This window comes from Colletes gigas, unplaced genomic scaffold (assembly GCF_013123115.1).
Source record: "Colletes gigas isolate AHSC1104 unplaced genomic scaffold, ASM1312311v1 Colletes_gigas_Sc00017, whole genome shotgun sequence".
Taxonomy (NCBI): Eukaryota; Metazoa; Arthropoda; class Insecta; order Hymenoptera; family Colletidae; genus Colletes; species Colletes gigas.
The window spans coordinates 2337895-2355111 of record NW_025106646.1 but is presented as its reverse complement, the minus strand read 5'-3'; the positions used below and the strand labels follow the sequence as shown (position 1 = coordinate 2355111).

General features: G+C 33.6%; 3 protein-coding genes and 1 long non-coding RNA gene across 5 annotated transcripts; 1 reads left to right on the top strand and 3 right to left on the bottom strand.

The window, feature by feature from the left end:
- Positions 1-5993: 5993 nt before the first annotated feature.
- LOC122400352 lies at positions 5994-8392 on the bottom strand. Its single transcript, XR_006259346.1, has 4 exons — positions 8263-8392; positions 7048-7169; positions 6722-6797; positions 5994-6059 (listed from the first exon to the last, which is right to left on the bottom strand). It is a non-coding gene; the product is annotated as an uncharacterized LOC122400352 (long non-coding RNA).
- A 3706-nt stretch (positions 8393-12098) lies between these two features.
- LOC122400308 (transmembrane protein 267) lies at positions 12099-13756 on the bottom strand. Of its 2 annotated transcripts, XM_043401699.1 has the most exons (3): positions 13532-13756; positions 12718-13068; positions 12099-12508 (listed from the first exon to the last, which is right to left on the bottom strand). In XM_043401699.1, exons 2-3 carry the CDS (start codon positions 13003-13005, stop codon positions 12167-12169), a joined length of 630 nt encoding a protein of 209 aa, XP_043257634.1. In that variant the 5' UTR covers positions 13006-13068; positions 13532-13756; the 3' UTR covers positions 12099-12166. The 2 variants fall into 2 exon arrangements, with proteins under 2 accessions (XP_043257634.1, XP_043257635.1); XM_043401700.1 differs by lacking the exon at positions 13532-13756 and having other exon boundaries at positions 12718-13094.
- A 36-nt stretch (positions 13757-13792) lies between these two features.
- LOC122400311 (c-Myc-binding protein) lies at positions 13793-14875 on the top strand. The gene is made up of 3 exons (XM_043401702.1): positions 13793-14025; positions 14252-14373; positions 14479-14875. Exons 1-3 carry the CDS (start codon positions 14011-14013, stop codon positions 14621-14623), a joined length of 282 nt encoding a protein of 93 aa, XP_043257637.1. The 5' UTR covers positions 13793-14010; the 3' UTR covers positions 14624-14875.
- Positions 14876-15043: 168 nt separating this feature from the next.
- On the bottom strand, positions 15044-16561 carry LOC122400309 (prefoldin subunit 3-like). Its single transcript, XM_043401701.1, has 3 exons — positions 16417-16561; positions 15533-16077; positions 15044-15458 (listed from the first exon to the last, which is right to left on the bottom strand). Exons 1-2 carry the CDS (start codon positions 16498-16500, stop codon positions 15589-15591), a joined length of 573 nt encoding a protein of 190 aa, XP_043257636.1. The 5' UTR covers positions 16501-16561; the 3' UTR covers positions 15044-15458; positions 15533-15588.
- Positions 16562-17217: the final 656 nt, after the last annotated feature.

Below are 17217 nucleotides of genomic sequence, written 5' to 3'. Positions count from 1 at the left end.
TCCATTATATGTATAAAAGAGTAAAAAAGCAACGCGAATCGTGATTATTCGCAACACTACTCTGAAAAGGAAACGCGAAAAATGGTAATTCGCAACTCTACGAGCAATCGCGTTTATCAATAATTTGCAACGCTACTTTTAAAGCAAACTCCCGGTGCCTAAGTTTGCATGAAAACAATCGCGAATGGTAATTATTCGCAACACTACCCTGAAAAGGAAACGCGAAAAATAACAATTCGCAACTCTAAAAGCAAACGCGATTATTGGATATTCGCAACTCTATGTATATCATAACCGCGAGTTATGGGGAGGGATGGCTGGCATGTATGGTGCAATCATGTACCATCAGGTACATGCATACGTGAGCCAGCCAAAAAAAACAAACTAACTACAACTACAGACGAGTCAAGTGACAAAGTAGTAACAGGAATGACTTTCCATTTTCATCCGAGGATGAAGATGAAAAGCCATTTGTTGTAGCCCACTCTTGAAACAGTTTGTCAGGGCCTCTTCAGCTCATTGAGAGCCTCTTCTTTCTTCGGCGGTCCTGCCGAAGCCTGAAACTTACTTAAGACCGGGCTCGAGATTTTGTGCAATACGTAGTCTTCCAACAATATACGAATTGTTGGAAGAGCATACGTGGTGAATCTCGAGGGGGGCGAGCGTTTCGAAAGGGACCTAATCACGACCGCGAGCGCGAGAGAGCGACTTTAAGAGTCGCGCGATTCGAGGAGTCGAAAATAAAGCTGAAACAAACAGCATACACCGTTTGAGTCAGCAAGATTTCTACTCTCGAAATCGTAACTACAGAAACAGAACTGCCACGCGAAAACGCGCCTACCCGAATTACTAATGTGGACAGTCCTGTTCTGACCCTACCTACTTAGGTTTAAACACACACACCAGAGAATAAGTTACCTACCTACCTAACCCTATATTTAAAAAAATGCAAAACTCAGTCTCTCAAACAAACACTCCACGGTTCTCATTCTGAATGTCCGGGCGCGACCTAAACTAGAGAGGATTCCCCGGGGTTCCTCCGACACCCGGACACAACCTCATTCATACTCTAATTGTGTACGTACCAGTTTTTGCAGTGGATTGACAAAGCTAGTGCCCATTGCGTACTTTTATTATTTATGTAAAACATTTTAATATATCTAATATAGTCTTTATTAAAATATACTCTATATATGATTATATAAGATTGAAAAGCTAATTCATTATGCATTTTACAATATCATTGACGTGTATGCAATACGAACAATTGCCAAGTAAATAATAACTATAAGTTTAATATTATTATTACGATTGTTATGAATCTAATGTTAAAAAATTCTGTATCTGAAATTGTAATGAACTTTTGATACGATGCACTTCCACAACCTAACCACAAACACACATATGTGGACAGTACATCGTGCACGATACACTAACATTGTCAGTCGCACGGATAAATTATTATTATAAATCTTACAAACTAAGTCATCGTGCCCCGTTGCCTTCGCTCGTGCAAATAACACTTGGGCATGTGCATGAACTTAGGCAACGAACACGGAAAAGTATCCTGAAAATCCTGACTAGAACAACTGGTTATTAATAATTAACTAAACGGTATCTATTCTCAGTTAAAATGACTCGACTTGTTATATGTAATATATCAACAACAGAGTACATTAATATCGAAAGATATTATTATTCAAGAAAAATTTGTGACTGAAATTTAATTGTGTAAAATGTAAGACTTTAATAAAGATTTCATGATAAAATAATTTATTTTGCAAATTGAAATAAATTTGTTAAATTATTATTCAAAATATTGAATTAACCTTGGTCGATTCTGTCGTCAAAGTAAATTTTTTTAAAAATATAATCAATATGCATGTTCCTTTGAGTTGAAAATCGACCAGTCGCGAAACGCCTTCTTGCACGTAAAATACATCATATGATGTATTAATTAATAAAACGAATATTTAATAATTATATTAATAATGTAAGATATTTTACTGAGTCGTATGATTAATATAATGTTTTCACATTCATATTCATATTCTACTCGATTATATAATTCATATAAAGTTAATAAACATATTTATTGATAACATTAAAAAACGCGAGTGCAAGAAGACCCTAGCCTGCACTAGAAAAATATAACTTATGGGTATTTTTCATACCCACGGTCACTTAACTCGTCAAAAATACTAAGTATACAACTGGTCACCCGTGTTGATTCGGATCTTTCATCCTACAACATGTTTGGGGACCAGAGGAACACAAATAGCATGCGACTCACGAATGATGAACTTGTGCCTCTGGGATGACTGCATAATAATGCTGCTGCTGCCCAGTGGAAGTCATCAAAGCCCCCTGCATGGTCCTGCTATAAAGAATAAGAAAGCAATTATAATCTATTGTTAAAATTATAGAGATTTTTAATTAACAAATTTCAAAGTATAAATTTATACTTACGTTGTTCGTTCGTGGTCCACCGCCCGATACCCCCCGGGTACTGCTGCTGGTTCCCAGGATCATGTTCAGAAACTGTAAGAAAACTGTAAGAAAACAATTAGAATCTATTGTTAAAACTGTAGAGATTTTTAATTAAAAATTTCAAAGTATAAATTTATACTTACATTGTTTGCTCGTAGAGCACCGCCCAATAGTCCTCTTCGGTGATGCACTGACTCTAATTCCGGTAACGGGGAGTTTAAATTTCAAATTGAAAAAATAATTAATTTGATTGGAAAGTATTAAATTAGATTACCGCGGCCGAAGATTGAAATCGGCGAACAAATGATTCTATTATCGCGATTCAGAAAACAGAAAGAGCCATGATGCTCTGGAAATAATTTAATACCGCGTAAGAAACACTGCTTCTATTCTCGCGTTTGCCTAACATCGTGAACGACAACGTACTCGGGGTCACTTTGCCCCGAGAAACAAACTTGTTGCTACGCACAATCACTGAACCTACCGGCCGCATTGCGCGCGGCCAACAAATTTCCTGGAAAGAAAACAGGGAGAGGACACAAGAATAACACAGTAAGCACACCTGTGCTTTCCTACATTTTCTTTCTTTCTTCACTTAATAACTATCAATGGAAATACTGCTGTGTTTCTTCTACATCAGAAAGATAAAAGTTAAATTTTCTCAACACATAAATTTGAATGATAAAATATTATTGATGAAGACAATCATAAAATAATTGCTCGATTTAAAAATATTATACATATATCAGCCTTTTATTACTAGAGTTGTAAGCGTGATCGACTGAATTAAATTTTAATATATATTTCGATTTTTATAAACGTTCTGAAACGTGCAAAAATTAAAGTTTGTTATTTAGTTACATCTGAATAGCATATAATAGTTACGCAGTTTCTATCTTCTATTCAACTTGCATAGAAAACTGTTCACAAATGCAATTGCAACAATTCATAGTGATTTTGTAAAAATTCAATAAATATTTAACACCGAAAAATATGTAATCGTTATCAAAATACGCCAATTAATTTCCATTTAATTTGCCATTGGATCGAAATCGATTCTAAAGCAAATTAAAGAATTATTTATTATTTCATCTCAACACTGATATATCATAATTCCGATAAATAATAACTCGATAAAATATATTAAAAAATGTATAAATGTTATTTGTTACAATAATATCTAAGTTATTAACTTAACCCATCCTTATTAGACTATTTGAAGTTGGCGCCATTTGAATATTTCCAAGTGTAATGGCGTCCCTTGTGTGCCGGTAGCTTCCATTTGAATTCCAATCAGAAACTGTAAGAGAAACGAAATAAAAGTGCATTGAAGTACATGGACGATTATTATAATCAAATAATGACTAACTCCAAACTGTATTGCAAGAGATCGTAATTAAATTCAGAGGGACGCGTTAATAATTAACACCGGTCGAATCTCAGAGAAAAAGTACGAAACCGATTCAATATTTGTTACGATGTCGATTGAATTTACAATCGAACATGTATTGATATTATGCGAAAGCATCGATAGAATGTAAACGCGAGTAGTAATAATGATGAAATAGCCACAGGTTAGAAATATGCACCTCGTTAGTCGCGAAATGCAGACACGTCTCGACACGTCTTCCCACGTTAATTTTCAGAGAACGAATGATAGCCGTTCGCTGTGTCGCTGTATCCAGTAACGCTCGCGAATTAGGTGGTGGGGTGGGGGAAGCTCCGATGTCTCGCGAAGCCTCAGGTAGAAACCGCGAATACAGAAAAAAAGAACGTGAACGTACTAGAAGAGCGTAAATACTTTAACTTTAGAACCATATTGATGGATGACGATATAATGTACGAATTAAACTCACACTTTTGTCGATTTATAATAGTAGATGACAAGATTCTTGAATTTGTTAATTCACTTCGATAACTACACGAAATTATGATTCACAAAGTTGCATTTCACTCACCGTATCTAGATTACACGATTTTAAATAAATATACCTTTCATAAACAATAGTTTAATCATCAATTAGATATTTACACCACCGATTCAAGAAGAGGTTGTGTTCTAACAAACCGAGATACTGACCACGTAAAAAGTCAGCTGCTTCACAGCGCGCTCTGTGTTTAAGAACAATGACTCTAAAAATTATATTCAAACCGATCATCGACGTCGGTAACGTCAGTAAATTCACGAACATACCAAACGTAGCTGATTCAACAAAGAATAAGACTCCGACATTTCTAGTGGTTGGAATTCGAACTAAATTTAAATATGAAATTACAAATAAGATGTGGCAGAGCATTTATAATTGTATACTATAAAATACGAAACTCTTATAAATGTTACGTATCCATATAGTTGTTTCCTCAATAAAATTCATTATTCCTTGTTATCGTAAGCCATTAATTAAGATATGATATTAATTTTGAAAGACAACATAAGTGATTTTCATTCAACTGTTCAAAACACATACTTTCGTGCAATGATCTTAGATCAATTTCACATTAACAGAAAATTTAATTTTTTTATAATCTGTAGTGAATATTTTGGTGTATTTATTATTGACAGTAACTATAATTATAAAGAACTAAACGTCCACATATGTGGCCAAGGGCGTGAAGAGGCTAAAGGACACACTTACGATGATAGTTTCCCTATGATATTATGCATTTTTATACTTTTATTTATTCATTTATTCAATCGACGTGGTATTTTATTTTGTTACTATTTGTTTTTATGCATTGTACATATTTATTCAATTATTATTCTATACTTTTTACATTGGTACATGATTCGGATTATAATCTATGTATATTCCATCTTATGTATATGTACATTCAAACTAAACATAAGCTTATGTTTTCTCCCTTTGGATTTACAACATAACAGACATTTTTGGTTTCGTTGACTTTACCAACTTCGATAGTTGGGTTGAATATAATTCCTATACTGAACACTTTAAATTGCAAAGAATATAAGACACAAAGTCCCATAAGATGTTTAGGTCTATCCTGTACCTCGTCTGTGATAATACACATAATTATGGTGTAATTTTGTTGTTAACTACTACTCGTTCAACATCTCTCCTACCATACTAATCAAAATGAATATCTTAATGATTTACATGTATCTGTATTTTATCGCATTATGGTATAAATGATAACGAAATTATATATAAATAACTATATACGTGTACATAAATAAATTGTATGGCAAATGAAGATTAAATTTACGTAAATCTTAGGTTTGACGAATCGACGTAAAGTACAAGTTTCATGTTTAAAAAAAAAATCAATCTTCCAATTCTCCTTACTCGATAGTTTGTCGATATTGCATGAATTGCACGCTCGATGAAAATACTCAAAAGTTTACGATCCTTCGTCAAAATTTTGACCGTGCCTCTTGATAAGTCCCATAGTGCCCTTTGCTCTTCGTTTCGTAATTGTCGTTGAAATTTTCGGACCCGCTGTACATCGAGAAACCACGACGAGACAGCAGTTCTCCAGGCACAATCGTAGGATTCGTGTAACAAAAGTCTGCCATCATGCTAGATTGTCTATTTAGTTGATTGGACCTGAATAATACAATAAGTCTCATAAAACGTAAAGCGAATGGTATAAAAGCAATTTTGAAAGATTTCGAAAAATCGTTTAAGATCGTTTCCACGAAATTTAATTTCACTCTTTGCAGCTGTACGTTAAAATTACTGTCTCGATGTTGTAGGACCTTAAATTTTTATCTTTGAAAATTAGAAGCTAACCAGATGATTCTTTTTAAAAAGAAAGAATCGATTTGATTGGGATTAATTGACGGTTAAACGAATTTTGTTTGATCAGGTACATTTAATCCCATAGCTTATAAACATTTGACAGAGTGGAAGACACTGACGATTATTACAATTTAAAAAAATATTTGTATCAATTATCATCAACGACAAACGTATTTTCTATACGAATTTAACCAAACTGCAAAGAGTTAATGTAAAGCTTCCTTAAAAAAATAATTATAAAAAAAGGAAAGAATCTGGTCGCGTGCAAGCCTCATTTAACTCCTGTACCCATCTCCCATTCTTTTAACAAGATAAGCTAAATATAATCGCTTCACAATATTGTAAAGATACGGTATCAATGATGGCCGCCGTGACTCAGGCATTAATATAAACGCTTTCTACTTCGCATGTCGCCGAGGACCCGTGAATTTGGCAATCGTATTTGTTCTTTAGAGTGTAAATCTTACGTGACATATTCCGATATTTGGCCTACATCGTCGGAAACGTGGCTCGTCCCAACAAAACGAAACGTCGGCTATGCAGCTGATACACATAATTTTAACAAGAAAACTCGTCAAATGTTATTAACTGCTTCGCAACCATTCATTTAAAAAAACAAGCAAAGCTTTTAGCGTGGTTATACACATAGATCTTTCTTTTTTTTCTCGAAGCAAAGCTCAATGGGATCTTTGTTAAAAAAAATTCAAAGGGGTTTCGGAGGAATTGAGGTGGAATATTGCGTGCGCCAAAGAAAAGAAACGGACGTTTTGCGTTTTCAAAAGAGATTACTTACCCGTCCGCGTTCAATCGATTCAGTTTGACAAATAGCATGCACACCAAAATGAAAAGTATTAAAAATGCACCGGCGGCGATCCCACACGCTATAACGAAATACAGCTCCAAATCTTTGGTTTCCTGGAAAGTTGAACAAGTGTCTTTAAACCTCTGACAACGATAATCAATTTCGCGATCTTCGCGACGATTGATATTTTTACTAAAGCTGCAAATATCGTTATCAATGACGTGTTCGTTTGTACGGTTATTTGCTCGAGAGAGGATTGCTACTTTTACGATACGATGGATTTTACAATAAATATTTTAATAATCGTAGTTGCGTCTAAGAGCAAAGTTTGCTGGATCCCAGAAGTTGATCCAAGAAGCTTTACTGGGTGAGGGAGGAGGGCGAAATATGTAAAAGTATATTTTTGAACCTTCTTCTGCACGATTTGAAATTTTTACTCGAGAACGTTTATAAAGTATAACGTGAAATGTATAATAAATTATTTCATTTCGTTTTATTCTATAAATATGTGGCACAGTTTTGCAGATACATCAAGCATTGATATAAAAGCTTAAATCAATATTATCAGATTATATCATAAGCCTCTGCTTATTTTGCCTCAAATAAATTGTATTTGAAATAAAATGTGTACACTTTATATGCCCATTTTCTTGTATGATGTCTTCCTGTTGCTAAATTGATTTATCAGATAGGAATTTATAGGAATCAATTAGTGTACTTTAAGATAGTAAAACCATAAATAGACTTTTCAATACTTTTAATAATTAAAATATATATGTAAAAAGAAACATCAACGTAATAATTAAATGTTAAATGTTAGATCTTGACTTACTTATTTCCAGAAAAGACTCGAAAGATTAAATTCGCTCGTAAAATGCAACTGAAATATTTATTGTTTATACAAGACAAGCGTGAAATATTATTATAACAGTGGATTGTGGTTAATTGGGGCACGTCTAACCAGCCCAAAGAATTCACGAAGAATAACGGAACGGAGGTGTCTGGAAAGATAAACGCCGATACGACTGCAAGAATGTGAAAGAAGAATCTTCGCCACGCGCTGCTGCATTACGCTTCCTCAAACCATCATATTTCGTAACTTGTATTTAACGCGGATGTCAACATTCGAAGAGTCGAACAAATAAACTGATAAAAATAAACGATTTCACAAACAACGGGGCCTATACTACCATAAATAAAACGTACCAGTTATCAACAGTGACCCTGGGATCGTCACTTTCCGCACTTTTTATTAAATATTAAATCCCAGAATCACGTTCGCTGGTTCAAAAAAAACATTACACACCAATGGCCAAGTATTTATTTAGTTGGTCACGCGACGAATATTGATATGTTTATCCTATGTTTGAAAGCGAAAGGACGACTACTCGTGTTACACGTAACGTCGCTGGTCTATTCCTACGCAAATTGCATGGAATTGTTTACGCGTCTCTGCGAATCGCTTTCATCGCATACTTCTTGCGATTCTTCTTGCGCCAGTCCAACCTTGAAGGTGCATAGTTGCATCTCTAATAGGCAACCGCTCGAGTGGTCGTAATTAGCGTTACAAAACAAGCTTTATTACGGGTCTATGATTAGCCTCGATTCTTGTGAAAGCACTTACACAGACGCAGTGCGTCATGTTACAGTGAACTCTTAATTCGATTAATCGTGCACCTGCAAAGCTGGGTCAATTCTGACCCGTACTATTTCATATTAAAATTGGAATAAAGACGATTCAACGCAATCTAATCTATCTGATCTTTCTTGAATTCAATTTTTAACCCAACTATAACATAGCTTGAATTTTAGTACTATAGAATTTATTAGTACTATGTACTGGACATATTGGAAAATGTAATTTAAGATATTAACCCTACAATACTCAATCATGAAAATAAGTAAAAGTAGAATTGAAATGTTTGAAAAATTATTTGATTAAATTAAACCATTGTCACCTGAGTATTGAGAACACGAACAACTTATTAAAACTCAAGGTATAAATTCATGAAAATTGCAAATGAATCGTTCACAAAAAAGAATGAGAAATACCTTACTCTAGTATTTCAGAAATAAAATAAAATTCTTTCATTCTTGGAAGTATAACAGAAATGAATCACAGATAAAAAATAACATATGATGACTAAATGCATTAGATATCATCGTTGCAAAGATACTGTATACAGTAATTAATCATTAAAACGATCAACGGTGTTTATTTTCGAAGGGCTCGAGTCTACTGAAAATATTCTTTTTTTAAATAATGTGCTTGTGAAATTTAAAAGTGTTCAAATATCAAAAATTTGCAAGACAAGGTTCAAAAATGATATTCGGCCATAGCTTGACCGTTAATGGATTAATTGCTCGCAAAGAAGAAGTCGCGCGAAACGGAGGCAGCGCTCTTTTGCCAGAACGATGCACACGTATGTACGTAGGTACAGGACAATTAAGCGGGGATGAGTAACCGTTAAATCATAGCTCAACCGTTCGTCTGTTCATCGCATTCAGCCAAACCTCAGTGTATACATTAACACTCGCACGACGGTCGATGGATCGTTTTGGACCCAGGTATCAATTATTTTTCATTTATTCTTTTTAATTATATTTCATCGCGTCTTCTAACAAACGAATGAAACAAATATCTTATATAATTTTACATTAGAAATTTAAACGCTTAAATATTGCAATAAATACGGGTCTAAAAAGGCCCTGTGACGTGAAAGGTTGTTCACGTACCTGTCTTAAGCCGTGCGAGTGTTAAAGTGAAACAACACGCTGATCACCCGAAAAGTAGACGTATTTTCGGGGTACATTTTTCTTAATATTATTGTTTTTCCTTTATTTAAAAAAATAAATTTTCAGTCGAATCGATCGGTCCATTTTTGTTACGTCCAACGTCAAAACACACGTGGCGGAAAAATCGTTACGACGTTGACAATGATTAAACCGAAGTGAAAAACAGAATAACATTTACAAACTTGAAGCTTACGTCTATTGCAACGCGTAGAAATTTCCTAAACGCAAAAAAGATTTGAATTTTTTCGTGAAATTTGAACATCTTTTTCCAGCGATCCACCATTTATTTTTTGGAGATATTCATTTTTTTCCTGCTCGCTGTAAAAGACGTGAGCTTCTAGTTTGTGAATATTTTCGTACATTTTCGCTTCCAATAAACCGTACGGTTTAATCACTGTCAACGCCAGAGCAACAATTTTGTCGCAACGTGTATATTTTGACGCTGGATATACCGGAAATGGATTGGTCGAATGGGCTGGAAATTTACTTTTTACATTACTCGATATGCATTGACGTTGAAAAGTACTCCCGAATATCTACTTTCAGGCTATTATCATGTTGTTTCCCTCCTGAGGGAAACTATATCGCGCAATGTCAGGGACCGTGGTTTATCAGTTTAGGTACAAGCTATAGAAAAAGCTGTAAACTCGAGCGTGTACTCACCATCGTAAATATATAGCAGTGTTAGAATGACACGGGATCCCACTGAAGACAATACTGAACTGGAGTATACAATCACGATATCGGTATCAGCGCGTTATCGTTACGAACTCGATATCTGCGAAGATCTGGTGGCATTGTAAAACTCGTATTCAACGAAGTCGTTTTCCGATGGTTTTTCCACAAATACGTCACGAAAAATCGTACTGTGGGTACATCACAGTGCGGGTGCAACTTTGGTATCACCGATGGATTCTTGCGCGTGACACTGACTCTGGTTAAACGTAATTGATCATCGAAACCGAGTGTTGTATGAAGAACGTAAGTTTCAAGTGAAAAAATTGAACAATGCGTCGAAAACACGAGATTCGTGAGGACAATAACACGCTTGAAACTTTCGATCGCATGAACGATCCTCCTCCGAAGTCAAAGACTTGCACAGCGATTACGATTCGTTTTTTTTTCAACGGAATAGGCGGTTGGGTAAATGAACACTAAGTACGGCTGAGACGAGAGTGAAGTTAAGTGTGTAACAGTGCCAGCAAAGCAATACTGAATGCTGATAAACTCCTCCAGGCTGTGTCAGGTGTGTATGTACACACGTGCGTGCGCGGTGCTTGGCTTTTTGCAAGGGTATCCGCGTCCTCCGCGCTCACCGATGAGGTCTACACGCGGAACGGGTATGCGTTTACGTGGGTATTGTTAAATTCTTGTATCAGAATCAAACACAGACTTGCCGCGTAGCCGCGCAGACACCAAAGATTGTGGCAGACGCGAGTGACGTTCGTCTACTGAGTACACCTGTCTCTGGAAAGAACTGTGTAAACATCGGTGGTCGGAACAAACCCTTTTCAGTTACGCAAGTTTTCCATGTTTGAAGATACTAATTAGAGCAATTCAACAGTGACTGGAAGAAGTTATTTTTATCGCCTTTGTACTTCGTAGAATTTGCGTATGAATTATTTTATTTTGTAAGAACGGACGGAACTAAGTTCAGTCGAACTTCGTTACAACGAAAACCAAGGCACCGACAAAAATTTTCTCGTTGTGTCAGCGATAAATTATATCTACTTATTTTATATAATTCTCTGTAACGATCCGCATATTTGTATCAACGTGCTTGTACACTTAATATAAAATACAATTTATTTTTACGTAATTAAAAATAGAAAACATGATTTCAATTAGTTTTTCTACTTATGAATTTTGAGATTAACGTTCTTTTTACAGTTTTCATTTTGATAATTCTTAATTTCCTAAAGTTTGTACGATAAATTAAAATTGTTATTGCTTCTTGGTAATTAAAATTCAACATCAAGTTCGACTGTAGTTTAAGGAACATCAATGGTATAAAAAATAATTTCCGATATAAATACAAATAAATATAAAGATGCAATTGATATATAAAAATATTATTGTATCTGTAAGTTTTATTACAATTTGCGGAATTATAAAAATATAATATATATTTACATAATAAATCTTTCTTAAATTCTGCAGTGAAACCAATAACAATATATAAAATTAATTAAAAACGTGTAAAGATTATATCAAATTTATAACTTATATCCTAATCTGTACTAGTAAAATGCAAAAATTACATTATAAAATTTGTCGATATATACATATGTACACTTACATTTAGTAAATATTTTTACACAGAGTGCACAATATTGATCAATGTCACATTATCGTAACTCTTAAATTCTTGCATAGATGATGTCATAAGCCATTGTAGCACATGAGGAAGCATCATACTCATACTTAAATATAAATAATAAGGAATAGGCTGCGTAGAACCTATAGGACAAAACCACAAACCCCTTCTTGTACCATCTCGTATATGATGGCTCAAGAAACTTGCTAACATCATCCACGAATAATAACTAAGCTTCGGATGATTAAATACGCTGGAGTAAAAATTAAGCATAAGCCACAACGCTATAGGCAGAGTGGTACAATGCATAAATGGTCTTTTTTGTAAATGTGTTGCATCCTATAAAAAGAATTCGGTATTAAATTGTTGTATTCCAACAATTTTATAGACACTTGTATGGTAGAAGTTCTATGATACAGTATCATAATCAAGTAATACAATTTGTGAAAAATAAAAATCTTAAATGACTCGTGTATATTAAAGCAAATTTTTCTTACGATTAAGATATATTCATTGTCGAAACAAAGAAAGGTTGTAATATCACTTACGCTTAATTTCCAACTACATGCTGCAATAAAGTGATCTACGTCGATAAAAGACGATAAAAAAAAACACCAGAAGATACTTGAAAAATTTTGAATGAGAGACTTTCTCGATAAATGTAAGATAAGTGTCCAAGTAAGTCCACCAACAATTGCGTGAGTAACATTGTCAAAAATTGCGCGCGACCAAGCGGCTTTTCCATAGTATAAACGTTGATCACCAATGTACGAGCAAATACCTATAGATCCAGTCAATATCACTCTCGAGAAAACTTCGTTTTTCATCAAAAACATTATAGTGATTGGTTAAGGATTGTTTGAAACTTATTTTTATCAACGCTTTTCTGTTGACAGCTACTGGAAAAAACTTTATCAACAAAGGCCCGCCATGTTGGATTCTCAATGTCACGATGACGTACTGTAAACCATTTGTAATATCCTACGTTATAGTCTATTTCAGCTAAGTTTTTAATGAATATAAAGTAAATTGAAGAGAGGAACCACAAAACTGTATCGTATCCGAAAATTACGTCGCAATTGAATATACTTATATTTACAAGAATGCTGTTCTGTATCGTTGCTAAAACAAGAAATGAATAGATTCGCGTGTGGATAGACGCATACTTATAAATTTCCAATTTTCGTCGGTTAAAAACAAACGCAACTGACAAATCCACGTGTAAACCCAGTGATTATCACTCAATTTCGTACGTTCGTATACAAGATCCAGTGGTTATCATTTAGTTTTTTTTGCGTCAACAAATTTAATACCTTTCAGAACGAATTTTGCACTAATTTGAAGTTTATTTTAATGTCTTACATTATTCTCTACTTTATGTTACAGAGTACCATATTTAAAATCATATAATTTTCATTACAATACGTAACATTGCAGAATGCTACCGGCGTTCCACAAAGGCAGGATTCTCTTTTGAGTGCTCTGTTGTTAATCGAAATAAACTATCGTAACGTTCAAAGTTTACTATCAAGTAAGGGTGCCCGGCGAAACAAGGTGAAAGGAAGAAAACACTTCCCTCTGTCATTACATACTGCAATTGCGTTACACAATGGTAAATAATTTTCCCTCTCAGTAAGGAATCGTTTCAAATATGCGTTGTTTTGAAAATCGCATATGTGATGTGGCTTTTGTTCTGATCGAGCCTCGTTACTGCTTACTTATTTATACTGTCGTCAGATTTAAGAAACACGTGCTACTAAAATTTCGTTAAATTATTTAATAAAATAGCATTTTTAAAATATCGTGGTAAAATAATCGTGTAATTGTAATCCAGCAAAAGAATGTCGAATATGCAGGTATGTAATATCTATTATACGCGGAAAGTTTTACGATAATGAATTCTATGCGTGTAAGCTTCAAAAATCTGTTTGCCAGCTACTTACAAAATGGTATTAATGATTTATTTTATTGCAGCTTCTGGGTTATAAACATATACGATATAATTTGCATAAATTTCCAAATACATAATTTACACACGCGGACATTCGGTATAAGTGCTTTATTATTATTGTAAATTTTTAGCCTCCTGATTCGAAAAGGGAAGAATTTCGGAAATATCTTGAAAGAGCTGGTGTTCTGGATGCCTTAACAAAGGTACTTATATCTTTGTACGAAGAACCAGAAAAGCCAAAAGATGCTTTAGAGTATCCTTCCCATAAACTATTAATTACTAAATTAATATTGTAATAGGAAAATTCTATTGGTAATCTGTCTTTTATTCAGAAAATATTTCTTTAATCGCATCATAGATATATTCGTCAAAATCTTGGTGGTATCACAGAAGTTGATGTAGAATTGGATACGTTAAGAAATGAATTGAAGGATGCTAAATCTAAAATTATCGAGTTAGAAGCAAAATTATTAAAGTATGAAGGAGATGGAGATGCGGAATAATTAAGCAATAAAGTTCTAGATTATAATTCAATACTAGTCCCTGCTGGACATTGACTTTCGCAGGAAGTGAGACCGACTATGTGCCTTACAATAAATATAACAAGCAACTTCAACAGTTTAGAAGTTTAAAATAAATTAAGTTCTGTTTTTCAAATTCCAGTAAACGTAAGTCTATTTCTTAATCATCTTGACGAAAATATGTTATATTTTTCATATTTGTTCTTTAACAAAATTAAATGTACCTAGAAACATATGACATAGATTGTAATCAAAAGTATGATGGCAGGAAATCATAAAATAGAAAGTAAAGCTGGAATAAAATTTTGTTTTATGTAATACTTTTATTATGAAGGAAAAGTAGTATTTTATTTTTATACAGGTTGTGTATATTTTTTGTGCAGAAACTAAACTTAGATAAGTTTAATATAATAGATATGATAAGAGATCTTATTGTAAGTACCAGAGTTGGACAAATTTTATTCATGAATATTAAATAAAAAATTTAGACGCATTTATATTCTAATTTTTGCTCAAGTTTCATTCGTTAATTAAAATCCATCGACGTATTTTTTACGTTATTGTACGAAACAGGATACCGCGCGTAGGAGGTGGTTCACAAATGAATTATAAATTTGTATTAGTTCATGAATAAAATTTGTTTGACTCTGGTAGGTATATGAAACAACATGTTAAGTTAGATTTCAGATGTATTTGTGGCAATATACATAAATATTGGTTATCTAGCTTACAACCTAAACATGAGTCCTTTATTCCGTTGACATTTTTCGACAGCATTTTTCATTCACAGGCGTTTTTTCTTGACATTGTGAGTAACCTAAAACAATATTATTGTCTCATGAAGGGAATTATGGGACATGAGAATTTATTGTAGATTTTTAAGATAATTACCAGTTAGTATCTTAGGCAATCGTTGCGTGCAATTGAATTCATAATAAGAACAGTTTTTATGTTGGTTTAGCAGCTTGCCTGCGTTTAACCTCCCAATTATAAATGCGCGCCATATTTACTTCTATCGTCGTAAATTGGTCTCTAACAAAGTCTAAATCGTGTTCGATATAACCTAAATTTCTTTTTGCCGCTTCAATATTTTTTGTTAACATTTCTTGTGCATCGTCTAAAGTATATTCCAGCATAACATTTGCTCCTAACCATAAGCATACTTTGTCGGTAGGTGAAATAACAGCTTTTGCATACACTTGTTCAGACAAAAGAAATTGAGTTTCTAAATCTTTACTGTTGTCCTTCTCTGATTGTAACTTTTTAATCATTTCCAATGATCTCTCCAAATCTGGAATCTGTGCTTTCAGCCGTCTCCTTTTATTAACCAAGTTATATTCCATGAATTTGTATTTGCCATGGTTTTCATCCAGCATTTGTATAACTTTGTCTGCATATTCATTTTCGGGTTTGGCCATAAACGCATCGACATCATCCTATGTTCAAAATACTTTATAATAAATTCAAATACCATGATGTCTCTTTTATTTTATGACCATATAAGGTCCGCATCGCGGAAAAGTACATTTAATGTATTCCGATATGTTACAAGCAATCAAACACAAATGATCCTTTTTATAAAATATTAATTGTAATCGAAAAAAGAAACAACGGTTCTTTTTTAGTATAGAAATTTGTACTGGAAGCCATGAGCATTACTTCCATGTAAAAGCATTCTTCGCAATGAAATATAATATAAACACATGGAATTTTTGAACAAATGATAATTCTCTATCAGTATGTTGCATAAATTTTTATTGTAATAATGTACTTACTACAAAATCGGCCTCCGGTATGCCGGCGTACGACTTTTTCTCTTTAACCAGCCCAGCGTTCGCTTTATTGTCACCGTCTTCCATTTTGAGTTACTATGAAATACAGTTTCTCAGTCTCACGACAAAAGTCCAGTTTCCATGATCGTTATTTCAAATGTAGAAAATTTTAATTCACCTTTAATGTATATAATTGTATGATATACCGATTCAAAACAGAAGCTTGTTTCGAAACAAAAGTTAAATATAGTTTTATAAAACGTGTATTTAAATATATATTATATCAAGTGTTATAGACCATGAGATAGCGTTCTCTGGTAGCAAGCTGTGGTATTATAGAGTTCCATCTATGTGTTGTTTACTTTATGCTTCTTTAACCCATTCGCTGCCAAGGACGAGTATACTCGTCCTACTTTCAATATATTATAATATACAGGCTTTTGAATCAGTACATTTTTTATGCTCACTAACATAAATATATAAATGTAAAGAACTTGAAAAAAATACTACAAATAAAATTTATTACAAAAATTATACATCAATTATTATTTAAAGAGAATGATCTTTTACAGATTTAAATTAAACAAAAATCAACTTCATCGTGTATCTATAACAAAATTTGATAGCAACATAATCACATATTATTAATTATATTTATGATAGGATTTGTAACAAAGCCCAATACATAATGGAGGTTTATCAGGACAGAAACTCTACATTTGCGAGTTGGGTTTTTATTTTTTGGTGTAGGAGGAATAGCATCAAGATAATGAAGGGAATTTTGTTCCTGGGGAATAAGAAATA

What these genes read in the sequence shown, in the direction of transcription:
- LOC122400308 (XM_043401699.1), bottom strand. Translation starts at nt 13,005, where the DNA reads ATGTTTTTGATGAAAAACGAAGTTTTCTCGAGAGTGATATTGACTGGA. An exon ending in CATGTAGTTGGAAATTAAGC is followed by an intron (nt 12,509 to 12,717) that starts GTAAGTGATATT and finishes TTCTTTTTATAG; the next exon opens with GATGCAACACATTTACAAAA.
- LOC122400311 (XM_043401702.1), top strand. An exon ending in AAGCCAAAAGATGCTTTAGA is followed by an intron (nt 14,374 to 14,478) that starts GTATCCTTCCCA and finishes ATCGCATCATAG; the next exon opens with ATATATTCGTCAAAATCTTG.
- LOC122400309 (XM_043401701.1), bottom strand. Translation starts at nt 16,500, where the DNA reads ATGGAAGACGGTGACAATAAAGCGAACGCTGGGCTGGTTAAAGAGAAA. An exon ending in TACCGGAGGCCGATTTTGTA is followed by an intron (nt 16,078 to 16,416) that starts GTAAGTACATTA and finishes TTTTGAACATAG; the next exon opens with GATGATGTCGATGCGTTTAT.